This window comes from Sminthopsis crassicaudata, chromosome 2, assembly GCF_048593235.1.
Source record: "Sminthopsis crassicaudata isolate SCR6 chromosome 2, ASM4859323v1, whole genome shotgun sequence".
NCBI lineage: Eukaryota > Metazoa > Chordata > Mammalia > Dasyuromorphia > Dasyuridae > Sminthopsis > Sminthopsis crassicaudata.
This window is the reverse complement of record NC_133618.1, coordinates 630,780,296-630,807,583: the sequence shown is the minus strand read 5'-3', so window position 1 is coordinate 630,807,583 and position 27,288 is coordinate 630,780,296. Positions and strand designations below refer to the sequence as shown.

General features: G+C 40.7%; 2 protein-coding genes across 5 annotated transcripts in view; one reads left to right on the top strand and one right to left on the bottom strand.

Annotated features, from left to right (window-relative positions):
* The first annotated feature begins 189 nt into the window (after positions 1 to 189).
* CHRNA3 (cholinergic receptor nicotinic alpha 3 subunit) lies at positions 190 to 19,992 on the top strand. Its single transcript, XM_074296484.1, has 5 exons — positions 190 to 328; positions 444 to 488; positions 5,775 to 5,884; positions 7,707 to 8,718; positions 17,346 to 19,992. Exons 1-5 carry the CDS (start codon positions 308 to 310, stop codon positions 17,472 to 17,474), a joined length of 1,317 nt encoding a protein of 438 aa, XP_074152585.1. The 5' UTR covers positions 190 to 307; the 3' UTR covers positions 17,475 to 19,992.
* The window catches only part of CHRNA5 (cholinergic receptor nicotinic alpha 5 subunit), a 31,804-nt gene continuing 24,485 nt past the window's right edge, over positions 19,970 to 27,288 (bottom strand). For 2 of the 4 annotated variants that reach the window (XM_074296485.1, XM_074296487.1), the window contains exons 3-5: positions 25,161 to 25,270; positions 23,344 to 24,175; positions 19,970 to 22,688 (exon numbers count right to left, since the gene is read on the bottom strand). In XM_074296485.1, the coding sequence (XP_074152586.1) occupies positions 22,527 to 22,688; positions 23,344 to 24,175; positions 25,161 to 25,270 (1,104 nt within the window). In that variant the 3' untranslated portion in view covers positions 19,970 to 22,526. Of the gene's footprint in view, positions 22,689 to 23,343; positions 24,176 to 25,160; positions 25,288 to 25,898; positions 25,910 to 27,288 lie in introns of all 4 variants that reach the window. The other 2 variants (XM_074296488.1, XM_074296486.1) reach the window with 2 other exon arrangements.

The window sequence follows — 27,288 nt, the reverse complement described above, 5'->3', positions numbered from 1 at the left end:
CCTTACTCCACTCCTGACAATCTATCCACTGAGCCAGCTAGATGCCCTATATTGAGCTTGCAGTCCACTAAAACTGCCAAATGCTTTTCATGTAAAGTGCTGGTTAACTCTGTTTCCCCTCTTCAATAATTGAGCAGCTGATGCTCTTAAACCCAAATGAGAAAATATGCTGTCCATCTTCTCCACAGGGGCTGGAGGCTCTGAGGCAGAGCATCGTCTGTTCAATCGCCTGTTTCAGGGCTATAATGAAATCATCCGGCCAGTAGCCAATGTGTCTGACCCGGTCATTATCCAATTTGAGGTGTCCATGTCCCAACTGGTAAAAGTGGTGAGTGCTGGGCAGTAACTTGATTTCTAAAAGGGAGGTACAAAGGCAAGAGCTTTCCATGGTCAATACAAATCCAGGATTTTTCTTCCTCTTTTTTTTCAAATCTCTTGACTAGGATGAAGTTAACCAGATTATGGAAACCAACCTCTGGCTGAAACACGTGAGTTACCCATCAGTTGGTTCCTGCACTTTACATACAGGTCCAGCCCTGTCCTAGGCAACATCATGGGAGAAGAAAAAAGAGAGTCCTCATTAAGGGTCTCATCTTACCTGGTAAAAAGGATAAGTAAGGTGCTAAATAAACTGGGGGTCATTGATTTCAAGACACACAGACAACAATACAAACAAGATATACAGAAGATAAATTGGAGATCATCCCTAAAGAGAAGGCATTAAGGGAAGGAGTAGCTTGAATACCTCCTGTAAGTGGGAGAAATGGACCATTCCATTTGGACATTACCCTCATGGATAGGAAGCTCTTCTTTAGACTCAGCCAAAATCCACTTATTTGGAATCTGTTTGGGTAGAAAAAGGAGTGAGTTAGTGTGGGTAATTGGAGCTTGCACGAGAAGCTGGAACTGGTTCTAAAGGATTGTTCAAACAGAAAGGAGAACAGTAGGATATAGGACCAGAATTAACAAAGCAATACAAAGCAAGGATAAGAATAGCAATTAGGGAGTTGGACTAAAAGGAATAAGGGAAATAAGGATAATGGGAGGATGTGTATCTTTTGTAGCTTGTGAATCAAAAACAATTAATCAAGAACATTTTTAAGGATCTTTTATATACCAGACAGTTGCCTTTTGGCTTCTGAATCAAGATCAATCGATCAACATGCATTTATTAAAACACCTACTATGTGCACGTAGTTAGGGCCATGTCAGTGCTTACTGCGGTACATTTGTTGTCCATATCTGGGACACTCGGTGATGTCTCGCCCCTATAATCCACCAGAGGTTACCTGTCTTTAGTTTACTTCAACAATGGCCGAAGAAAGAACAGGAAATGATGTAACCTCAATATCCCAAAGATCCATAGGCTTGAGTGTGTATTCTACAAACATTTGATAAATATCTAGTATATTGACACCTTTGTGGAGGTTACACTGGAATGAATAAGGCATTGTCCCTGCCTTCTTGGAGCTTGTAGAGGAGGGAAAATGGAGAGATTCTATAGTTTTATGTTGCTGCTTAAATCTGTCTGAGACAATTTATGAGAAAACATTTTCAAATAGATTAGGAGATCTTTCTGGAGAAAGAGGCATTTGAGCTAAATCTTTGAGAGGAGGTAGCTGTGAGGGGAGTGCAGAAGGCCATTGCAGTTAGAGGAAATAACAAAAGACGGTCACCATGACTTTGAGTAAGAAGATCCAAAGGAGAACACTTGGATTTAAATGCCTTGTTCTTTCCTATCTCAGTGCTTCGTCTGTGTAGTTTCGGGGTTTGGAATGCCCTTCCTCCTCTTGCCAGTTAAAAATTCCTTCACCTCTATCCTTTATGCCCAGAATAAAAGTCTTCTTCTCCGGGAAGCTTTCACTGATCTTTTCTACTTTCACCTCCAGCCATAAGTAGCAGTCTGTACTGCCCGTCTGGAAAGTGCATATAACTTACTCAGTGCCTAGGCTCCCTGAGGGCAGGGATTTTACCATTAGGCAAACATAAATGTCCTCTCTCCCTCAACACTAAATTAAGTGGACTGCACACAGTAGGGATGAATAGAGGCATTAGTCCAGTGATTTCGATGATCTAGGGAACCTCCCCGTCAGGAAAAGCCCCTTCACCAATGCAGGTCAGCACCTTCCTGTCTCAGGTTGTTGCCTAGTGCACTGATAGGACACATTGCAAGCAGGTCTATTCACTACCCCACACTGCCCTTCAAGACACACTGTAAACAGTGAGCATTTACCAAATCAACCAGACAACCAAAATTCATTAAATGTTTACTATGTGTCAGGCAGGCACTGAGATAAGGAGGTTTGGGGGGATACAAAGAAAAGGGGAAACCCAATCCCTGCCCTCAAGGGGCTTCCATTCTAAAGAATGCTGACTTTGAACTTCCTTTGTCAGGGAGGAAAGGGGAAGTGATGGCTTTTTACAATCTGGTGCTTCATTTACTCCAGCCACAAAGATGTTCAAAAACACTTGGTTTTGCCCCAAAACAAGACATTTAAGACAAATGTTTTGACGCCAGGGGACCGGGCATTAATCTTTCCCTTGGTCAATGCTGACATCTAGTGGCAAAATCTTGGTTTGTTTCTGGGGTACAAATTCTACAAATCTCACAAGTTTCAAGGGTGCCTTGATTTACACAGTCAATGTGATCATATAAAAGTTCATGTGGACATGAACTTCATTTGGTAGGAAACTGAGACTTAACTCTTAAATTCTGCTTTTTAAAATGTGTAATTGATGCTCTTTTAAGAATTTGCACTCTTTTTGCCCCTTTCCTCCCCAATCATCGATAGAATTTGTGCCTTTTAGCAAAAAACAAACCTAAAAAGTGCAGTGTTGTATGTACCACTCTCATTATACGTTAACCCATTGTCTCTTTCTGACTATATATTACATTCAGCACTTCTTGTCTACCACCGTGCTGCAATGTGGGAGGTGTGTTTCACAGGCGGTTCTCTGAAATCCGCAGTCATTGCACTGCAATTCACACCTGGGGGACCCCCAAAGCAAAGGCTGTCACTCACTCCATGTGCAGTGAATTATGGGAGGCTCCCTCCCTTTTTCAGGATTTCTGTTTTCTCATCTGTCATTGAAGGAAAAAAATCTGATGATCTCAACAGTTCCTCCATGTTGGAAGGATCCTTTTACTTCCGACATTCTCAGCTATCTGTGGTCATTCTTCTCATGGGTTCTTCTAACTTAGACATTCTGTGTTCTACCTTCTAAAAAGTCCTTCTGGACAGAAAGTTCTATGTTTTAAAGGACACTTTCAACCAAGACTTTCAAGAGCCCTTCTAGGCAGAACATTCTGTGTTCTAAGATTGTGTTCTATGTTTGGCTTTCTTTACTCATGAGCCAAACAAGGGACAATTCTAGAATGGATCATTACAGAAATGTCCTGCTGAAATGTAGTAAAGGAAACAGTGATTGCCAAGAATCAGCAGGACTTCATCAAGAACAAAGTATGCTGATCAAACCTTATCACCTTTTTCTATAGAGTTCCCAATCTGGTAGATGATAGAAATCCTGTAGATAAAAGTTTGCGCAGATTTTAGAGGGGAAAAAACACTTTTTTGATCAAATAAATTGTTGATCAAATAGATATAAAAGTTGATCAAATAGATACAAAATGGTTCACTGTAAACATGGCGGGAGGTCTCCAGTGGAGTGCCTCAGAGATCTGTGCGTGGCCTGTGATGTTTCATATTTTTGCAATGACTTGGACCTTTATCCAAGATCATAGATGGTGTGCTTCTCAGATGGGTGGGTGACCCAAATCTAGGAGGGATACCTGGCCTGCTAGACCACAGAGTCAGGATGCCAAAAGGTCTTGCCAGTCTAGAGTGTTGGGCTGCATCCAATAAGATGAAATTCAGTAGGCATAGATGGGTAGGAAAACATCAACCGCACAAGTATGAGATGGGGAAAGAAGACTTAGGCAAAGTTGTTCCAAAAAAAGATTAAGGAGTTTTAGTAGTCTACAAGGGGAATCATATGGAATGGTAGAACAGTCCTTTAAAAGGCACATGCAATCTTGAACTTGCTTAAAAGGGATAGAGTTTCCAAGAGGAGGTAAGTATTGATACCATCATCCTCCGTCCCCTTTGAATTTCATTTAGAATACTGTGTTCATTTCTGGGAACGATGGCTTAAGAAGAACATTGATAAACTGGTGTTTTATCAGTTGTGCCCCATATAATGTTCCCAAGAAAACAGTACGGATGGTAAAGAGGCTCACACAGTGAAAGCAGGGGTTCTGATTCTGGAATCTATGAAAATTTGTTTTGGAAAAAAAGATTTCATAATTATATTTCACTATGATTGGTTTTCTCTAGAATGCATTTTGTGAATTTAACTTTATTTTCCATAGATTTACCCAGACTGCCAGTGGGGTCTATGACACAAAAATAATTCAAAAACCTTGGGATAATTAGCTCAGGGGAGAAGGGAAATCCAACAGCTCCATCAAGTCTTTGTCATATGGATGAAAATTGCAGATTTAGGCTTGATGTGAGGGAACACTCCCTAATGAGGAAAGCTGATCCAAAGGAGAACAAGCTGCCTGGAGAGGTGGGGCATTCTCCCTCATGGGGGCCTTTGAGCAGAGCTGGATGGCTATTTGTCAAGGATGTTGTGGGTGAGATCTGTGTTCAGGTATGGATTTAACTAAAAGACCACTGTGGTTCCCTGAAGGGCATCCGGTAGTGCTCAGTCCTGGCTACTTTCTCCCATTAGGGGTCACTGAGTGAGATATCTCAGCTTGGATCCTGGGGGGAGCAGGGCCACCCAGCCCTGATCTCCTTCCTGTTGCCATAAAGAGATCTTTTAAAATAATAGCCAGGAGACAGGGCAATTTATCCTTATTAAATTAAGGCCAGTGACTTCAGAGCCAACATACACTCTCTCCAGGGAGGATACTGCCCAGAGCTGCTGTCAGACAAGAAATAATGGCCTGCCCTACCAGTGACCCTTTTGGGCCAGGCCAGGGCCCAGCTGTCACTGCACTCTGAGGCTTTCTAGATCACAAGGATTTCTCTGCCCTCACAAACTTGGAAAACCATAGGATAGATGTGCCTTTTGTCAAGCTGACACCAAGGCACTCACTCAGAGCCTAGGGTCTCATGGACTCTGCTTTAGGCAGCTGTTCTCGTAAGATATCCCAGACTCAGAGGAGCAATAATAGCCCCTTCTTCCAAAATAAGAAGAATCAATCACCAAGCATTTATTAAGCACCTGCTGTTTGCCAGGCACTCTACTAAGTGCTAAACAAATACAAAGAAAGAAACAGACCCTATTCTCAAGGAGCTGATGTTTTAATGGAAGAATAACAATAAATAAATATATAAGTACATAAAAATATGCATAACGAGGATACAGATATTTGCAATTATATGTGAATTAGCTAAAATACAAATATGTGCAAATTTGGGGGGCCTGGTAGCAAGGATCAAGAAAGGCAAGATGGTGCTTGAGCTGAGTCTTGAAGAGAAAGGGATTCTGTGAGATGGAGATGAGGAGGAAATGCCTTCCAAGCATGGGGGATACTTCATGCAAAGTCATGGTGGGAAAATGGGATAGAATATGACCAAGGACAGCCATGTAGGGATAGTAGCAGCAAGTTGAAGGGGGATGGAGAAGAAAGGTGCTACACATGGAATGTTTAGGTGGGAGGAAAGGAGCCAGGATTACAGATGAGCTCAAAGCCAGGAAAATCTCTATGTTATAGGAATTCTGAAGGAGTATAACTGCTTTCTTCATTCTCTCCCTTGTTTCAGATCTGGAATGACTACAAGCTGAAGTGGAATCCAGCGGACTACGATGGGGCTCAGTTCATGCGTGTGCCCTCCCAGAAAATATGGAAGCCTGACATCGTGCTATACAATAAGTAAGGGTGCTGGGAACAGGGAGCATAGTTAGAGGTGGAGGTGGGGCTCGAGAATCATCTGAGACCACCCTAAACCCATTTTACAGATAAGGAACTAAGGTTTGGGTGGTTTGGTAAAGGTATGTTTTGAATCCAGATCCTCTGCCTCTGCCTCCAAATTCATCACTGTTTCCACCAGAGCACCAAGAGAAATTTGGGGGAAGCCAATAATCCAACCTAAAGTAGAAGTGCCTAATTCTCCTCAGGGGAGGAAACACCTCTGGCCAGGAAATCCCAGACCATTTGGTAGAGCCAAGTCAGAAGGGTCTGCCCAGCAGCCTCTGTCCATGGTTCCCAGAAGAAAGCTCAGCCTGAGACAGTAGAGAGTACTTTCTCCCCAAAAGAAGTCTGTCCATCTGAGCATTCTGCGATCTTACCAGAGGCTCCAATCTGGCTCTGGCACCAGAAGGTCGGGGCTCTGGCACATAAAGGACATGGTTTTCCAGGACTGGTGTGGCCTTCCATCTGGGCCAGCCACAGCCCAAACATTCCTGAATGAGGGTGAGTCTGGGAATGTGGATCTTAGGATCCTAGACTAGTCTAACCTCTCATTTTACACAAGAGGAAACTGAGGCCAAGGAGGTTAGATGATTTACCCAATGTCACATAAGTAGTAATCATCCGATATTGGTTTTGAACCCACATCCTATGACCTCTGACTGCCCCAGATCACTCTTGGATTTAAAGGAAAATTTTAGGACGAAATCAATAAGCTATTTCCACACCAAAAAAAATTGCTGCCTGTGACTATCTTAATAACATACTTAATTTCATATTTCACATTTCAGATAGGGAAATAGTATTATTTCTTCTGAAAGACCAGAGATCTGGAGAATAGGCCTTGGGGAGGCTGCTCCAGTCAAACCCCCTAATTTTTCAAAAGAAGAAACAATTCCAGAGAGGAGCCAGTGAGTCAGTGGAAAAATTGGAACTTAGAACCTGGGTGCCCGAACTCCCAATATGATGCCCTTTCCACTAAACCACAGTGACTAGTGAGCAAGTTCAAGTGACCATCTAGCCTCCACTCAAAGACTTTGCATGTTTCAGGCATTGTCAATGAAACACAACATCCTCTAAAAACCCTTACTGTTGTTATAGTCACCTCCCCATTACCCAGTACCCTTGGGCAAAATATTGCTCTAGATAACTGAGCTTTCCCAATGGCTATGAGTTTACTATTTTGATCAACAAAACATAAATTTATTTAAGTCTCTATTATGTGCCAGGCCCTGGACCCTGAGGACACAAAAAGAAAATGAAACTGGCCTTACCTTCAGAGAGCTTACATTCTGTTTGGGGGAAGCAACATGTAAGAAAGAACAAAACATATCTGAAGTAAATATGATTCCCTGAATACTTAAGAAGACACCGATTACAGTTTAACATTTTTTTCACTGATATAGGGTATTATGGATATTATCTTGTTTGGCCATTTCAGTCCTATCCTACTCTTCATGACTCCATTTGGGGTTATATTGGCAGAGATGCTGGAGATATCTGCCATTTCCTTCTCCAGCTCATTTTTTAGATGAGGAAACTGAGGCACCAAGGTCAAGTGACTCACACAGCTTCACACAGCTTAAGCGTCTGAAGCTGAATTTGAACTAAGAAAGGCAAGTCTTCCTGACTCCAGGCTGCGCACTAAATTCCCTATATTACCAACTGTCCCTATTTTTTTTTAGGTATTCAATAAAATATTTATTCAAAATAAAAAATAAATAAAAATTTCTTGATAGGCTGAGTTATATCGTGATTTTTCCCTGTGCTCCTTTTGTTCCTACAGTGCAGTTGGGGATTTCCAAGTTGATGACAAGACAAAGGCCCTTTTGAAATACACAGGAGAAGTGACTTGGATCCCTCCCGCCATCTTTAAGAGTTCTTGCAAAATTGATGTAACTTACTTCCCATTTGACTATCAAAATTGCACCATGAAGTTTGGTTCCTGGTCCTATGATAAAGCTAAAATCGACCTGGTCTTGATTGGCTCTTCGATGAACCTCAAAGATTACTGGGAAAGTGGTGAATGGGCCATTATCAATGCCCCCGGGTACAAACATGACATCAAGTACAACTGCTGTGAAGAGATCTACCCTGACATCACTTACTCTCTTTACATCAGGCGCCTGCCTCTGTTCTACACCATCAATATGATCATTCCCTGCCTCCTGATTTCTTTTCTGACAGTGCTGGTGTTCTACCTGCCTTCCGACTGTGGGGAGAAAGTGACCCTCTGCATCTCGGTCCTTTTGTCCCTGACCGTGTTCCTCTTGGTGATCACTGAAACCATCCCTTCCACATCTCTGGTCATCCCCCTGATCGGGGAATACCTCCTGTTCACCATGATTTTTGTCACCCTCTCTATCGTCATTACTGTCTTTGTTCTCAACGTACACTACCGTACCCCCAAGACCCATACGATGCCCCAATGGGTGAAGACCATATTCCTGAACTGGCTGCCCAAAATCATGTTCATGGCCAGACCTGCCAGCAGCGAGGAGACTTCTCAGAAGTGCAGGCCATTCTCCAGCGCTGAGCTATCCAACCTCAACTGCTTCAGGGGTTCGGAAGCAAAATGCTGCAAGGGGGGCTCGACTTGTCAGGATGGGGCATGTGGCGTCTGCCGCCACCAGAGGATCAAGCTCTCCAACCTGAGCTCCAACCTTCCAAGGAGCTCCAGCTCGGAATCTGTGGATGCCATGCTTTCCTTCTCAGTTCTGTCTCCAGAAATGAAAGATGCGATTGAAAGCGTCAAATACATTGCAGAAAATATGAAGGCACAGAACGAGGCCAAAGAGGTAAGAATGGCCTTTGTGATGTCTTCCCCATGGGAAAGTTTGTTAGTAATTTGTGGAGTATTAGTGCCACTTTGTGTTGTCATCCCCACGGGAAAAGTTTTAGAAATTTGTGGATTGTAATTGCCACTTTGTGGCATCTTCCCCATGGGGAAAGGTTTTAGTAATTTGTGGATTGTAATTGCCACATTGTGGCGTGTTCTCCATGGGAAAGTTTATTAGTAATTTGTGGAATGTAAGTGCCACTTTGTGGTATCTTCTCCATGGGGAAAGGTTTTAGTAACAAGCAGAGTTTAAGTGCCACTTTATGGCATCTTCCCCATGGGGAAAGGTTTTAGTAATTTGTGGATTGTAATTGCCACATTGTGGCACGTTCCCCAGAAGAAAGTTTTGTTACTAATTTATGCAGTGTAAGTGCCACTTTGTGGCGTCTTCCCCACTGGAAAGTTTATTAGTAACAAATAGAGTGTAAGTGCCACTTTGTGGCATGTTCCCCATGGGAAAAGTTTTAGTACTTTGTGGAGTGGAGGGCAAGGGATGTTCTACATAAATTTTTACTACTTTCCTTGTCTTGGCCCATTCCAGCTATGAGAACTATACTCTACATACATGTTAGGCATTTAATATGTGAATGAATGAATGAATGAAAAAATATTTATTAAATGCTTATTGTATACCAAATAGTGCTAAGTTCTCAGGAGACAAATAGAAAAAGAGTATCTCAACAAATTCACACTTTAATTGGGAAACACATGTAGGTGAATTGAGCTTCAGGGTAGATGGCAAAGCTCAAGAGTCCTAAGGATATAGCAAGATGTCAGCCACATTGGAAAAGTTTATTGGGAATGCAGGGCTGGCATTTTCAAAGCATTTTGAGGTAGTATTAGGTACAAAGCCCTTTACACGCATTATCTCATTGGATTCTCACAACAGCTCTTGAGGAAAGTGCTATTAATCCCATTTTATAGATGAGAAAAGAAACTCAATAAAGGGACTCTCAGCCAGTAAATGATGGAGGAGAGATAGAAGCAGTCTCCCTATTCCAGGTCCTGTTAGACCATGCTGCCCAAGGAGAGAAGACCCTGTACTTTCCACAGAAACTATAGCAATAACACTGTGGCAACCAGGAGAAGGCAGAATCACTCAGTTCTTGTTTCATTTCTCTTTGCTCAGCCAAGGAGAATGGTCTTCCTACCAGGACAGAGAGAGCAACAGTGCTTAGCAAGGAATTGAAATCTCAAATATATGAGGGCATGCTAGAGTAGATATAGGATAAGCTCTAGGCAAACATTATTTCATGGGATCCTCACAGCTCTGGGAAGCAGCTCCATCTTCCCCATCTTCCCAACAAAAGAATATATGATACGACACTCTGAAATAGCATTATGTAGGTTATTGCACAATAAAAGACAAAAGCAGTCCAGGAAGTTGAGATGGTGAGATGCTGAGTTTGTCTCTAACAAAATTTAATTGTGAACCAGTTGGTCCTTGCCCCACAAGTGACAAGTGGAAGGAGGGTTAGATTTATTTGAACTTCCTAGAGCAGGGGTTCTCAAACTACAGCCCGAGGGCCTGCTGAGGACGTTTATGTGGTTATGACAATGGGCTGAGGAGCAGAGACAGAGTGTGAGCTTTTGTTTTTACTATAGTCCGGCCCTCCAACGGTCTGAGGGACAGTGAACTGGCCCCCTATTTTAAAAGTTTAAGGACCACTGGCCTAGAGGGCATTTATTATCTGTGTGACCTTGAGGAAAAATCAGCCCATTTCTCTGATCTCAAGTTTTTTCATTTGTATTATTATCTCCATTACATAGTCAGTCAACAAGCATTGATTAAGTGCTTTACTATGTGGCAGATGCTATGATAGATGCTGAGGGCACACAAAAAAAGGCAAAAACACAATCATTTTCCTCAAAGAGCTTACATTATAAGCTGACAAAGCCAATGTAGACAGCTGTGTTCATGTAAGTTATCTACAAGTAGATGGAAGATATTATCAGCCTTTGGGGGACTAAGAAAAAGCTTCTGGAATAGGTAATTGTGGAGATGAGTCTTGAGGGGAATCAGGGAATGGGGGGGGGCAAAAGTAAAGGGGCAGAGAATTCTTAGGCAATGCAGAAACAGAAGAGGCGATGGAGATGGAATATTCTATACAAAAATTACCTCTCAGCAAATTGGACAGGAGTGAAGGATTTTCAAGTGGAGAGTAAAGCAGAATTAGGTTAAGAAGATGGTAAATGTGGGGAAGGGTTAGGTTTGGCAGGGCTTTAAATCAGTCAGAGCCTGGAGGAAAGAAAGAGGCATCTGAACTCCAAGGAAGGGAGAGGGATAGAAATATGGAAGAAACTTTCCAACCAACTAATTCAACATCTGGCTCCTGTATTTATTTTACCCCCAGGTTACCCAAGTCATTTCTGGTAATCTTACAAGATGTTTTTGCCTTCAAAATTAATTAGTTCAGCCTTAGGATGCTTAATAACAAAAAGCTGATTACTAGACTAATCTCTGTTGCTAGTGCAATCTTCATAATGGATGTTTGTTTAAAAAAATGTCTCCTGGATATTCTTTTGTTTGGGTGTGAAAGTTAGAAGCCAGATGAGATGCTAATTAAGACTCTGGGTTTTTTCTGAAGAATTAGCCACTGACACTACTAAATTACAGGCTGCTTTGTCCCACCAAACCAACCCTCACTGATTCAGTCCATTTTTATAGTCATGGGCATTAAGGTTAATCCCTGGACTAATGCAGGTGGGTTCTTTGTCTGCAACTTCTGATTGATCAGAGTCAAGGGTCACACAGTCTATGTGAGTCATGGGTCACACTTGATCCCAGAACTTCTTGGCTTCGAGCTCAACTCTTTAACAATGACCCCATCCTGCCTTTCATTTGTTGAAGTGAATCAAAGGAGCTCCAGCTAGGGATAGTGCTTCTTGTTCTACCTTTTCAAACCTGAATCAAAGGGAATTATATTCTGTATTGGTAGAAGAGCAACCAGTACTCTCATCAGAGGAGGGGCAGATCTTTGGCAGGAGAACTTTGAAAGCCAGCACTAGTGCTCACCAGCTCACAGGTAACTAACTTTTGTCAGGTTTTACAGTCACAGAGAGTCACCATTACTATACAGGAAAGGTAATACTTTATCCCCATTTTATGGATGAGCAAACAAATTTAAAGATGGCAGTGATGATTGTCTTACTTGAGGTAGTCGTGTAAAAGATGGAGCTGGGCCCTGGACTCAAATCCCATCTCTGCCCTTTAGAAGGAAAGAGAAGGCAATAGCTCTGGTACCCTGTTATCTACCTCACAGGGTCATTAAGAGACTCAGAAGCAGTAATGATTGTGAAGAGCTTTGCAAATTTTAATAACATTATGAGATTATCGATCATTACTCTCCCTCTATTGGTCTAGAATATTTATATATGGACATAAGTCAATACTCTTTCTATAGAATGTGGCCCCTCTCCCACCTTGCTCCCCATCATAGAAAGAAAACCCCAAACTAGAAGCCCTTTAGAAATAGAGTCCACATCACTCACTTTATTAACTGAGCTCCAGGCTGGTAGCTGGGCCTCATGGCTAGCACAGCTGGGATTCAAATCCAACTCTCCATCCAAGCTAATCATTTGTCAAATTTTGGTCTTAAAAAGTTAGTTTCCTATTTATGGGTAGAATTCCCATATAACCATATCATCTGCAGTTCCATAGGTATCCATGTGTTAAAAACATTTTTCTTTTTGATCAAATTATCTAATAGTTTGTGTGTTTTATTAGTTTTTGTTAGAGGCAGATGGTAGAACAATGGATTCACCTGGGCCTGAAGTCAGGCTCAGACATGACCTCAGATACTTTCCAGCTGTGACTCTGGGCAAACCTGTTTGCCTTGGTTTCCTAAATTGTAAAAGGGGGATAATAATAGTATCGATCTCTTAGGCTTATTGTGAGGATCAAATGACATAATATTTATAAATAGCACTTAGCACAGTACCTGACCCATAGTAGGTGCTATATGAGACATTATTCCCTCTCTCCCACCTTTTTAAAAAAAATCAATTCCTAATTTCATTAATTCAAGGATTTTTGTTTTTAATTTTGGTTATCTGTCATTGTCAGAATACCTATTTTTGTGTATGCTTTTGCTTTTCTATGTATTTTTTCTTTTTAGTGTCATGTCCAATTCATTGATCTCATGTCTCTCTTTTTTTTGTTGGATATTTAGAAATATAATTTTTCTTCTAACATTTCTTGTCCTTCCTCAACATTTCTTAAACTAAACTACCTGGGTAGAGTATTATTGTTGATTTCAATGGGAGTTTTCTGCTTGCTAGAATTTGTTGGGACTTGGGAAGAGTTTGAAAGATAGACCATTTGTTCATTTGAGAAATTATGCTATTCAACAACCCTTATTAAAACACCTACTATGTGTCAGGCATTGGAGAAAACAAGGACAAAAAGTAAATAGTCCCTATCTTTAGTGAGCTTGCTTCTTATTGACATAATACAATTTGAATAAAGGTACAAGATATGTTTTAGAGCCTGGTGTCAAATTAAAAAACTACACATTGTCTATGCTCTATCATATTTTTATTTATTTATTTACTTAATTAATTATATTGCTTGTTCATTTTTATTTATTTTGTGTATGTTTAATAATTCTATATAATTTTATATTAATATATTATATAATCATAAAATAATTAAATATAATATTTTATATTACTTATTTATATATTTCCAACTACATTTTCGAATGGTTCTGACAGCACACTGGGGTTTTGCTACCAATGGGCCTGGAGTTTACAATTTCTAGTTTGGAGAATTTTGGACTAGGAAATTCCTATCAAGTGTTGATGAGCACTTCCTCTGAAATTAGGTCTCAGAAGGGCGTGGATCAATGAGAGGCTAAGTGACTTGCCCAGAGTTGTCCAGTTAGGATGTGTCAGAGGCAGAATTTGAACTCATCTCTCTATCCTTGATAGCTTGTTGCCTCACCAAAGTACAAGATTCAGTTTCAGTCATGTCCGACTCTTCATGCCTGTTTGACGCTTTCTTGGCAGAGATACTGCAGTGATTTGTTCATTTCCTTCTTTAATTCATTTGACAGATGAAGGAACTGAGGCAGACAGGGGTCAGGGACTTGCCCAGGGTCACACAGCTAGAAGTGTTTAATGTCAGATTTGAACTCAGGAAGATGAGCCTTTCTAACTCCAGACTTGGTACACTATTCACTATGGCTCCCCCCCCCCCCAGCTGCCCTAGATAGGCAAAATAATGCAAAATAATAGGGGGAGAGTTAGACTGGATTTGAACTCAGAGTCTTGACTGCAAATCCTCCTCTATTCAAGATGCTAGTATTAAAAATAGCTTTCTGGGGAAAAAAAGCTCAAGCTTCAGCCTTTTCTATAAATTATCTTGTGGCCATTAAAGCAGATAATTAGACCTTTAAAGATATTGAGCCTAAGGCCTAGAGGGAGCAAAATAATTCATTTTGGGGCAGACTTGAGGGTTTTTCTCCCTTTCATTACAGATTAATTGAATGCCTCGATTCCAGGTTTCTGCCGTTGCCATGTGACGGCTTCTTTAAATGTAGTTGTTTGCTAAATTTCAGCCTTTCTCATTGAGTCTTTTCCTCCTGCCTTGTCCAGGAGAGTAATTAAAGCAGCATCGGCTTCCTCCTCTAATTGGAAGGGTTGAGTCGATGCTGGATTGGGCCCAGCTAGTGGAGCTCCGTCCTGGATTCCATCTGCTTCTCATTCATTGCTATTTGTGGCTCAGCATCAGAGCATCATGGCCTGACCTTTCATATACCTGCTGCCCCTGGGTGATGCTCTGGATGGGAAGGCCCTAGGGAGGGGATTAGCCCGGCCTGGAGAATGTCAGTGAACTTGCCCGTTCTGGACATACCATTCAGGGAGGAAGTGGAGTGACTCAGTTTCCAGTTTTTGTTTGATGGGGCGTCTTATTTCATTAAAACTGCCTATGAGGAACCTCTCTCACATGGGGCTCTTAACCTGGGCTCCTTAATGTAGGTTGTAGGAGGGTATCTAAATTTGTTTTTAACAGATATTTTGGTGATTGTTATTTCAGTATAATTGGCTCCTTTGCAATATTATGTATTATATAAAAACATGATTCTGGGAAGGGTTCCAGTCTAACAAAGGAGACTCTGACGTCCAAAAAGGTTAAGAACCCAGTTCTGACTAATGTACATCAGTCTGGGTGCTGTAACTTAGAAACAGACCTCAAGAGGCTAAATTGTTGACCAGGGTCATGTAGCCCTGTGTCAGACGTGAACTCTGAGGGGGACGCTTCACTGCTGCCTGTGATGGCTTCCTGTTAGCATCCCCAAAATAGAAAAGAATGAAAAATACATCCTCCTGCCCTTTTGGTCTCAGCCCTCCATCCCCCATTGGTTTGGCAGCTTCTCTGGCCACCAGGTGCTTGGAATGGCCTCCCTCCCATCTGTCCCTCCTGGTTCCTCTGGCTTCCTCCAAGGCCTAGCCAAAATCCCACCATTTCTAGGAAGTCATTCCTAATCCCCCTCAATGCTTCTGGCTTTCTAGTAATGATTATCTCCAATATATCCTGTCTACATCTAGCTGTTTGTTGAACTAAAAGCTCCATGAAGGCAGGAACCTTTCTTTTTATCCTCAGTCTTTAGCCCCACTGTCTGCAACATAGTAGGTGCTTAATAAATTCTGATTGAAAAAAAACCAGTAAATTCTACAAAATTTCAACCAAATGACATAGAAGGAGTCCAGAGGGGCAGCTAGGTGGCGCAGTGGATAGAGCACCAGCCCTGAAGTCAAGAAGACCTGAGTTCAAATGTAACCTCAGACACTTAATACTTCCTAGCTGTGAGCCCATTTGCCTCAGGGGGAAAAAGATTCCAGAGTCCACATTCATGGTGCAGTTGAAGAAATAGCTAGATTTGGAGGCAAGGGATATGGGTTCAAATCCTGATTCTGCCAACTATTTCTGTATGACCACAGGCAAGTTGATTAACCACTCAGGGCTTTGGTTTCCTCATCCGAACAATGGAAGGGGCCAGTCTAGGTGACCTCTGAAGTCCCTTCTAATTGTCCTGGGGTCACTGAATTAATGTCACCCCTTTCTTTTCCTTCATTATTTAATCCTGACCTTGTTGTGGTGAAGAGGGGTCAAAAGACCCTGAACTTGAAGTCACCAGACTCGGACTGGAACCCAGCTCTGCCATTCATCAGTTCTGTGGGCCTCAGTATTCTCATCTGAGATGGGGGTGACAATATTCCTTCGGCCTCCTACCTCATTGATCAAGGAGATCGTTTTGTATGATGGACGTACAGTCAGAAGATCTGGAATTGAGGCTTTTTTTTTTTTACTCTACAAAATGAAGCCATAGGATCTGACTTAAAATCAAGGCTCTTTATGGGCCTTTTTTGTATTCCTGACGTTAAATCACAAAGAAACCAAGTCCAAGTTTATTTAATTCATTTTTGCTTCAGACCATACTCGAAAGGTTTAATCTAGCAAAGTCTGACCTTTTCCTTGTCTAATAAAAGTCTGTGGGAAAAGCTCTGAAGACTAGTTAAATCCTATGCACAGAGGAGAGGGAGAGGCTGCCACATATGAGAGAACCAGGGAACGTTCCTTTAGATCTAGACCAGTGCTTCTCAGACATTTGTTCTCAGCATCCCCTTTTACTATGAAAAATAATTGAGGAGCTTTCCAAAGAGTTTTTCTTGCTGTGGGCTGTGTTTGTAGATATTTAGATAGATCTAGATTTATTTAGAATGTAGCTATTGGGAATATTCAAAATAAAAACAAAGTTTGAATTTGTAGGTCCTCTGAAAGGGTTTTGGAGATTCTCTGGACATGCTTTGAGAGCCATTGATTTTAGAAGATGGGTTGCTGACAGCAGGACAATTCAATTCAGTTTAACAAACATGTATGTGTGTGTGTGTGTGTGTGTGTGTGTGTGTGTGTGTGTATAAAGGGTATTTCTGTTTAGAAATGTATATACATATGTGTGCATGTACATATACATACCTGTGTGTATATATGCACAAATACATATGAACATGTTTATTGGTGCTTTTTGCCATCACATCATCCACTCAGGCAAGAGAATTACTCAACTGAAGCAACTTGAAGTGTTTTTAATGCCTTTCCTGGCTCCTGCTGTAATTAAGTAAACTTTTTTTTCCTTACTGCTCGATGACCTATGAGTGTCCCATTTTGGAGTAGATAGAGAGCTGGACTTGGAATCATGAAAATATGAATTCAACTCCATCCTCAGACACATCTGACCCTGGTCAAGTCACCTAAGCACTGGCTGCCTCGTTTTCCTCATCTGTAAAATGGGGATAATAATATCTACTATCTAGGGTTGTTCTGAGTACCAAATGAGGTAGCATCTGTAAAGCACTTTGAAAACCTCAAATCACTATGTAAATGTTAATCATTATTATATTGAACCTACATGACCAGAACCCAGCTTGAGTCAGACCCAGGCCAGAGCAGGGTACAAAATGGTGAGCCCAAAGGGGAAAAGCCACGAGTAGTTGGGGAAAGGAAGAAGAGATCAGGGAAGACATTTTGAGGCTAAACTGAATTTTCTTTTGGTCTTCATGTTTACACTTGTGTTTTTTCAGATTCAAGATGACTGGAAATATGTTGCCATGGTCATCGACCGCATCTTCCTGTGGATTTTCATTCTGGTTTGTATTTTAGGAACAGCAGGGTTGTTTTTGCAACCTCTGATGACTGGAGATGAAGTATAGCCACAGGATCACATCAGTCAGGAAGGCCTTTGTGACTCTCCCTGCCAAAGCTTGACCTGCTGCTATTCCAGAGCTCACTCTGTCCGCCATCTTTCTTTAAGGGAATATGTTTTCGGCTAGTAAACTTTCCTTTTTAACTTACATCTTAATATTCTTCACACTTCACTCCCCCATGACACCTTAACACCACTTACACAAGAAAACAGTGTATTAACATGTTTATCCCTTATATCAAAGAGTATAGATAATCAAATATCATAAATAATCTAACGTGAGGAAAATAACAAATAAGGGAAAGCCCAATTCTATGTGGGAATTTTGTATCTTTAGCATAATTCAATTTAGCAAAATTTCATTAAGTGCAAGACACTTGGGGGAATAAGGATGAAAAAAACAATTTCCATCTTCAAAGAGCTTACCTTTTAGTAGGGAACAAGTTATGTACACAAATAAGCAAAGGATCAGAGATAGACAACTGAAAGGATCCTAACAGTTATCAGTTCACAGATTTAAAGCTGGAAGGGATCTTAGCATCCAGCCCTTCTGTTTTACAGACAAGGAAACCAAGGAAACCGGGGCCCCAAAAACATTAAGTAACATCCGAAGTGCTACAGCAGAGGCAGGATATGAACTCAGGTCTTATTGTGATCAGAATAGAAAGAAGGGAGATCTGAACAGAGTGCTGGAGGAAATTTGTAAAAAGGAAGTAGCCAGGGAAGGCTTCCTGGAGGATGTGAAGGAGCCTTCATAATACTTCAGTGATTAAGAGAAGATCACTAGAGATGAAACCCTGACAGAGTCTGGAGGCATTTGGCAGGACTTGTGATTTCATCGGTATAATTAGACAGCAAGGTAGCACAGTGTTAGAAGGCTGGATTTGGAGTCAGAAAGACATACTAGCAAGCCAATTAATCTCTGCCTCGGTATGCTCATCCATATAATAAATCCATAATAAAGCACTTACTTCCAAGATTGTTGTGAGACTCAAATGAGATAACCTGCACATGGCTTTGCTAAACTTAAAGCACTTAATAATTATTCATTATAATATAATAATTATTATATAAGATAATAATCCTATAATTATAATTTTTATTAAGAATTCTGGTGAGGAAACTTTTCCCCTTAAAGAGAGAAATTCTGATTGCTGATTATTTGTTACAAGTAACTTACAATCTTATAAAATGTGTTTATTTCTTTTCACAAACGTTTGTTATCTATTCCTCCCATTGAACAATGAGCAAACAACCAAACAAAAACCTTCAGAGTAAATGTTACTTATAGTCTTACAAATCGGTTTGGACAAAAAGCTTGAGGGAATTGTCCAAGATCATGTCCGGCACCCAGGTGGTGTCCAAAGTTGCCTGGAAAGAGGCTTAAATCTAAGTGGTGGAGCTTGCTTCCACCTTCTTCTGTTTCCTTCTCTGTAAATAAGGGACTTGAACAAGCCCCGCCTGTGGTCCTGTGAGTTCTATGTCTACCTCTGATTTAAAACAAGGAATAAAGGGAATCTTTGATGGGATGAGAACTGAAAACAGACCCTCCCCCCTCACTAATATCAATCTACCAACTCAATAGAAATTTATTAAACTCCTTTCCTGTGCCAGCCCTTAGGTCTACTTGGTAATGCAAAGACCAAGAATGGCCCTGCCCCTGCCCTTGGGGAGCTTGCATTTTATGTGTGGGCCTTCGTAAGGGAATTCACATCCATGAAGTTGGGGGCAATTATTCACTTCCCCAAAGGTCCAATTGGATTCAACATGCATTCACTGAGTGCTTCATGTGTGCATTTAGAAAAGTCTTCACCTAAGGATTCCTTCTTTTCTGTAACTGAACTGTAAGCTTATTTAGAAAGAGACTTGCTCTACAAACACTCCATCCACCCAAGAAATTTTATGAATTTCTCTTTTCCCAAGTGAGGTTCACCTGTGCCTTTCTTACACAACTCTTTTCCTACTCCCCAAATCAAATTTTTCTTGATTACCTTTGGGCTAAACTTTCCTCAGAGAAACAGAGATCTGAAACTAGTCCTCAAGAGTCCTCAAACTGGGATGGGTGAAAATCTTTATTTTCATTAATATCTATTTGGAATTGAGCAGTTCCTTCTATTATTTAAAAACAGGATTGTGGGAACACTTCCATAGATTTCAGCAAGTTGCCACTGGGGTCTACAACCCACAAAAAAAAAATGCAAGACCCTATAATGGGGTTTATGCTTCCCATCATTCCTAGAATTGCCAAATCTAGTGGAATCCATTGACCTCTAGTCAAAGTTGCTTAATATCCAAAGGAAAAAATGGCATCTAATACTATTATCAGAGAGTATACCTCAGCCCCACTTTAAACCTCCCTAATCTGCCATCTTGACTGTAAAGAGAAAGCTAATAATCCAGAGACTATGTTAATCTTCTCTTTTTCTTCAGAATTAAAGTCTGTTTTCCTGTGCACAAATAAAGCATGCAAAACTGCAGAAAATGTGACTGGTTTCTCCATTATTCAAGAGACACATTTTTATGAATTTTATTTGTACTTGAAACATTTTAGTCACAGAGGGTGGGAATGCCATTAAGAGTTCCAGGCATGTCAGTGCTAAACAGTTTCAATATGCCCGCAGTTCTGTGATCTCATAGACTTGAATATTCCCTCCAGAATACAGATGGCAACCCATCTGTGCCTGACCATCCCATGCTATTCTCTTCCGAGTCTTGCCGCCAATGCTTATTAATTTTGGCTTGAATGTCCCTGGGCCTCTGTTTCCTTTTCTGTAAAGGGAGACCGTTGCACCAGATGCTCTCTGAGGTCTCTTCCAGGTCTGTGATTCTATATGAATGGAGACATGGGCTATTTCTAAAATATTAGAATCAATTAAGCAACAGAGACTCCTTAAACCAATCCATCATCATGATCATCAAATGGGATTATCTAAAATATCTACTAACTATAAAATGCAAGTTAATTAGACATGGGACCTGCCCTCGGAAGGTGGTTAACTTGCAGAATAAACACCTCAATCTTGGTTGGACTGTCCAATAGCCATTTAAATTCAAGTGAACCTTCAAGAATTTAAAATGGAAAGATCACTGACCTTCTTGTCTGTTCCGTTAGCCATGATTGTATGTTTAAAATCGTTATGGAAATTAACTTTGTAATCAAGTGCATCACACCAAGAGATGCAGTTGCTTTTGCTTTGCTTCTCTTGCCTAAGTTAGACTGGGAATTTGGAGAATGAGAGGCCTAGGAAGGCTCAGCATTGCTGCACAGATGTTGTTGGTGACCCCATTGGGGGTTTTCTTGGCAGAGATACTGGACTGGTTTGCTATTTCCTTCTCCAGCTCATTATAGAGATGAGGAAATTGAGGTACACAGAATTAGTGACTTGGCCAGGGTCACACAGCTGCTAGATTTGAATTCAGGAAGATGAGTCTTTGTAACTCCTGGTGTGGTACTCTATTTACTGCATCACATGAGCTTTTAGCAAATTGGAGGCAGATTGAATGTTGACTTTAAGCTTCTTTGTATAGAAAAGAAAGTCCACTAGGAAATCCAGTATGGAAGCTCCATCCAGAATTGTCTTTGTAATTGTGGAGAATACCTTCTGTATATAGTACATATTCTAGGTAGAGATAGGATGATCCAAAATTGTAATATTTTGAATAATGTTAAATAAAAAGTAAACACAAGAATAAAGGGATAATACTGGAAGGGATCTGGAATTTCAGACAGTGTGAAAAACTCTTCTCTAGATCACTATGGAATTGAGACTTAGTAGTAAGTCCTAGGCAACTGTGGCAAAAAAAAAAAAAAAAAAAAAAGCTTAGATGCCTGGCCCAAGCTTACTCAGATGGTATCTGGAGGTGGAGTCTGAATTCTGATGTTCCTGAGATAATATTACAATTCAATTAAATGTAAACCAAAATGAGTTACTTTGATTGATGAGCCACAATGAGGATGGGGGAAGGGAGATGCTAACAAAAATAAAACTATGTGCCCTGAAGAAAATGCTTTTACAGGAACATGCATCCAAGAACTTTAACATTTATATGATTTTATAGTAAAGAATGGGATCACATTTATGGTGAAATGAGATATGGAGAAATAACACAAATAACACAAAATAACACAAAACATCTAAAGAAGAAAACTCTGGGGAACTTTCTGTCATACACACTCAAAAGAAATCTTGATTTTTAAAGACCAAAAAGCAGCATGATATTCACTTATAATTTTACATAAAATAAAAACATATATTTAATATAACATTACATAAAATGAAAAATATAGAGATTATTTATGATGACTGGGTAAAAAGAATTAGGATTTTAAATTTTGTATTGCATCACTGAGGGCAAAACATTTCAAATTAATGTTAAACCTTAAATCTTTGGGCAAATGTGAGTTGTTGTTATAAATTAAATCATCATTCCTCAATTGTATCAAGAGGAAAGCCTCTCTTTAAAGCCCTCTGCATTTTTGGTCATAAATTGTTATAATTAAGGAAGATGTTTTGGCAGCTGAGTGGCAAAGCAGATTGAACACTAGGCTTGGAATCAGGATGATTCATCTCTCTCAGTTCAAATCCTGCCTCAGACACTAGCTGTGTGACCTTGAGCAAATCACTTAACTCTATTTGTCTCAGTCCCTCATTTGCAAAATAGACTGGAGAAAGAAATAGCAAAAAACATCTTTGTCAAGAAAACCTCAAATGAGGGCAGGAAGACTCAGACATGACTGAAAAACAACTGAACAATAGTAATAAAAGAAGAGGAATTGGTCAATGATCAATGACACAATTTGAAGAGCCCTTTCTAATTCTATCTAGCATCTCAAAATGCAATTATTTAAACAATATACTTTGGGAGCTCCATTATTTCTGCAGGTTGGCCCTATTAGAGACCATCTCTAAGAGAAAGCTAATGTCCATAAATTGGGATTTATACTGGGTGTGAGAATACCAATCTTATTTTAAAATTTAAAAATGATTTATTCTATTTTATTCCTTCATAATTGCCAATTTTTTTGGATAATCCTGTCGAGACCATTCTTGAGACAGCATCACTTATTTGTATTCCCAATATGATTTGGTATGGGGATATTGGCCCATTTGTAAATAACAGGAACAAAAAGCCCAAGTGATCCAATTATTGAAACCAGGAGAAAAGTCCACAAAAACATCCGGTCAAGTACTTGGGCTATGAATTTCCAGTCTTCAACAACCTAATATGATAAAAAAAAAAAAAAAAAAAGAGAGAGAGAGAGAGAAAATAAAACCCAAACACACATGAAACATCTATTTCTCTATTTAATATAACCTGTCAAATATTTTGTAATTTATGTTTCATAAACATTTTCTAACAGGACACAAAAGTGTCCTGTAGCATATGCTGTTAAGAGATGCTGGTCATTGGCTCCATCCCTTAGACTTTGGGCCATCTCCCTTCTCTGTATCCCCCAAGCTCTGGCTTCATCCACCACATTGCGGAAGAATGGAATCCAGGACATTTGGGTTGGAGGAGACACTCAGAAATCACCTAATTCAAGCCTCTGGTCAAGGCTCTATCTCTATATATTTTGGTGATCCATAATTTTTTTAAGAATTTACAACCTCCACCAGTTAAGATCCCAATCCTTCTATGTTTTTCCTGAGACATTATAGCCAAAAATAAATTAATTACTTCATTGGCAATGTACAGAAGCATTCGAATAAGACTCAGAGCTCCACCATTATATGTCTATGAATGGACAAGTTACTTATCTTGAAAATAATTTAGGTCACCACTGAACATCAACTATAAAGCTGAGGTAGAAAGCCAGAACTAGTACTTATCTCCACCTTAAATCTGAATTTAACTCACAAGACACTGGGACAGACCTCACGAACGTCATTCTCCTTCATGACGTGCCTTGTGATATAGCGGATGGAATCAAGAGCAGCCTCCAAAGTGTTCCGAGGAGATCCGGCCCCATTGATCTTGCCAGTTTCCTCCTTGTGGGCAAAGTACCGGTCTACATGGCTTCTCATACAAAGGAGTTTGGGAAGCTGATGAAGAAAGATTTTTCGAACCCAAGGTGCCATGGGATTGTGTGTGGAGGAGGAACGATGGTTAATGTTGATTGCAAAGACAGTCACCATGATTGACAATGTCACAAAAATCATGGTAAACACTAGGTACTCTCCAATTAGAGGGATGACTTTGGAAGATGATGGGATGATCTCTTCAATAACTAGGAGGAAAACAGTCAAGGACACAAGCACCGAAGTGCACAGACAAATCTTTTCACCCTCATTTGAAGGAAGATAGAAGACGAGCACAGTTAAAAAGGAGAGCCCGATGCAGGGGATGATGAGGAAAAGGGTGTAAAAGAGAGGCAAACGCTTAATTACAAAAGAGTAAGTCACATAGGGATACCAGCAACATCCATCTGTTCTGTTCCCTTTGCTTCCAGTGGCACTCACTATTTCCCATTCTCCGTTATCAAAGAAATCTCTTTTATCTACATCATAATCGTCCAACACTAAATCCACCTGAGACCCATCGTATGTCCAGGAACCAAATTTCATAGAGCAGTTTTGGAGATCAAATGGGAAAAAGGTGACATCTATGGTACAGGAGCTTTTGTAGTTGGCTGGTGGGGTCCAGGCCACAGTGCCATCATATCTTACGACTGTTTTTGTGCTGGTCCCTTCAAAGCGTCCATCTGCACTGAAACAACACAAAAGCAAACAGACACACATATATTAGTTACTTAGTAAAACAACCCAAACAATTATAAATAGTTGTTGGAAGGGGGTTTTCTCAAATAAGCAAGTATTAGAATTTTACTATTACTTTAAAAATTGCTTTTTATATTTGGTGACTTATAGAATTTCAGCCATTATGAAAATTACATTTGTGTGCAGTATGATATAATAGAAGGAAAACTAGATCTCACGGCTACTATATTCCAAAGAGATCAAAGACAGTGGGTAGAGATCTATATGCACCAAAAAATATTCATAGCAGCACTTTGTGTTATAGGAAAGAAATGGGTTACGGAATGGCTAAACAAATGAAAGCAGTGGAATATGATTTCTCTGTAAGAAAAAAGATAGAATTCAGAAAAAAAGAACCTTGAAAGACTTGTTTGAATGGATACAGGCCATAATAGAATTAGAACAATATCCGTGACAACTAAAGTATTGTAAAAAAAAACAAAAACAAAAAAAAAACAGCTTTGAAAATCTAGAGAACTCCAATGAATCAAGTGGTCATCTCTAAGAAGAATGATGAATAAATACACTTTTCCACTTCTTTGCAGAAAGGTGGTAGCCTACAGGTGAGGAATCAGACATGTGTGTTTAGACAGAGCCAATGAATTGGCTTGGTTTGCTTGAATATACTTATTTGTTATAATAAAGGGTTTCTTTGGGGAGAGAGGATAATGGCCTGGTGCTGAAGGAAAGAAAGGAAGGGAGGAGAGGGAGAATCAGAGGGAATGGCTGCTTCATAGGGCAGAAATATGAGCTAGCACAGGACATTTTAATATGCAGTCTAATAGAAAAGGACAAGATGAAGTCCAGAAAGAATGGGATTAGATCACTGGGCTCTATAAATCTCCACATGGTGGAAGAGGAGAGGCAGTGACAAATATTTACACAACGGGCTTTTATTCTACAAACATAAATCATACTAATGGTATCACTCTTACTTGTCAAACAATACGATGTCTGGAGTCCAGATGGAGTCGGAGGGGACGCGGATAGCTTTGATTCCGGCGTAGTCATCAGGATTCCATCTTAATTTTACATCAACCCATTCCTTAAAAATAAAGAACACTGCAGGTTATAAGAACAACCCAGTATCTAAAAATGCTGGCAGGCAATATAAGCAATGGCGCACTCATTCAGCAGAAGTTTATGAAGAAGCTTGATTTGGAAGGCACTCTACTGTGCCGCAGGCCGCGGGTACAACACCGGCCCTGCTCTCAAAGAGCCTGACAATTCAATTATTTACAATTATATGAATAAATGATAAAAGGGAGTATGAGATTAGTGCAAAGGACAAGTCTGAGTGAGAACACTTTCACCTGGTAGTGAAAGGCAGGATGGGATAGGGCAGGAAAGTTTCCATGGGACTCAGTTCTTTCTTACAAGACCATTGGTTCTATAGACACACCATTCTATGCCCATGCTTAAGGTCCAGGGCCACCACTTTCTTACCCTCTTAGGGTAACCCAGATCCTGCCTGCTACACACACACACACACACACTCTGGACACCTACAGCCATGGTCCCCAAGTAGCACAAGTGAGCCAGAAAGTACCTCCACACCATTGCTGGGAGCCTTGCCTAGACCCGGCTCCACCAGAATCTGCACAGGGATCCTGAGCAAGATAAGCATCCACTGTGATGACCAGAGCTACAGGGCCAGGAAAGGTGACAATCACTTGTTTCTCCCCTTCTTTCCCTGTTAGTGCATCTGACAAGTGCCTTTCTGACCCTAAACATGCTCATGCCTTCCCAGGGAATCCCAGTCCGGAACCCAGCAGAAGTCTAGCCCAAAGATGCTAGGTGGCCCTGAATTAGGGAATGCCTTGAGGTGGGGTTTTTGGGCTGGACCCAACATGTAATTGGTGCAAGAAACTCTCAAGGAAGAAACACCCTCTGCCAAAGTAGATTAACAGCCACTGTACCAATTATAACCTCAAAGAATTGCCTGGGGCAACAAGTAGTTAAGTGATTAGCAAAAGATCCGCACAATCTGCACATAGTGGGGACAGGATCTGAACCCAGATTTTCCTGACTTCCTCTCAGTTCACTACTCTGAGCTGTCTCTGTCTCTTTTTCAGTCTCTGTCTCTGTCTTTGTGTGTGTGTGTGTGTGTGTGTGTGTGTGTGTGTGTGTGTGTCTGTCTGTCTGTCTTTATCTTTATCTCTCTGAGCTCTTCATCTTTTTTCTCTATCTCTTCATCTTTCTCCCTCCCTCCCTCCTCTCAATCTTTCTCTCTGTTTCTTTCCATCTCTCTTTCCCTCCCTCTTTCCTTCTGTTTGTCTTTTTCTCTGTGTGTGTGTCTCTCCATCTCCTTTATCTTTCCTTCTTTATTTCTGTTTTTGTTGCTTTGTCAGTTTGCCTATCTCTCCATTGCTCCTTTCTCTCTCCATCTCTCTCTTCCCTCCCTATCAGTCTCTCTCTGTGTTTCTTTCCATCTCTCTCCCTGTTTCTTTTCCTATTTCTCCATCTCACTGTCTCTTCTTTCTGTCTCTGTTTCTGTCTCTGTCTCTTTATCTGTCGGGTTACCTGTCTCTCCATTCCCTTCCTTTCTCTTTCTCTCCCTCCCTCTCTTCATCTCTCTTTATCCCTCCTTTCCTTCATCTCTCTCTCTCTCACTTCCTCCTTTCCTCCCTCCTTTCCTATCTATCTTTTTCTCTTGTGTGTTTCTTTCTATCTCTCTGTCTCCTTTCTTTCTGCCTCTGTTTCTGTCTTTGTCTCTGTCTGCCTATCTCTCCATTGCTCCCCTCTCTCTCCATCTTTCTTCTTCCCTCTCCATCTCTCTCTCTCCCTTCCTATATGTCTCTTGTGTTTTTCTCCATCTTTCTCCCTCCCTGTCTCATCATCTCACTGTCTCTTCTCTTTCTGCCTCCGTTTCTGTCTTTGTCTCTTTATCTGTTGGTTTGCCTTTCTCTCCATTTTTTCTCTCTCTTTTTCTCCCTCTCTTCCTCTCTCTTTCTCCCTCCCTCACTTCATCTCTCTCTCTTTTCCTCCTCCCTTCCTCCCTCCCTTCCTATCTGTCTCTCTCTGTTTCTCTCCATCTCCCTCCCTCCCTATCTCTTTTTCTAT

Bases quoted from the DNA above. Each gene is read 5' to 3' on its own strand.
- CHRNA3 (XM_074296484.1), top strand. From the start codon at position 308: ATGTCCCAACTGGTAAAAGTG. The intron at 329-443 runs GTGAGTGCTGGG...TCTCTTGACTAG, and splicing joins TGTCCCAACTGGTAAAAGTG to GATGAAGTTAACCAGATTAT. The intron at 5,885-7,706 runs GTAAGGGTGCTG...TTGTTCCTACAG, and splicing joins GACATCGTGCTATACAATAA to TGCAGTTGGGGATTTCCAAG.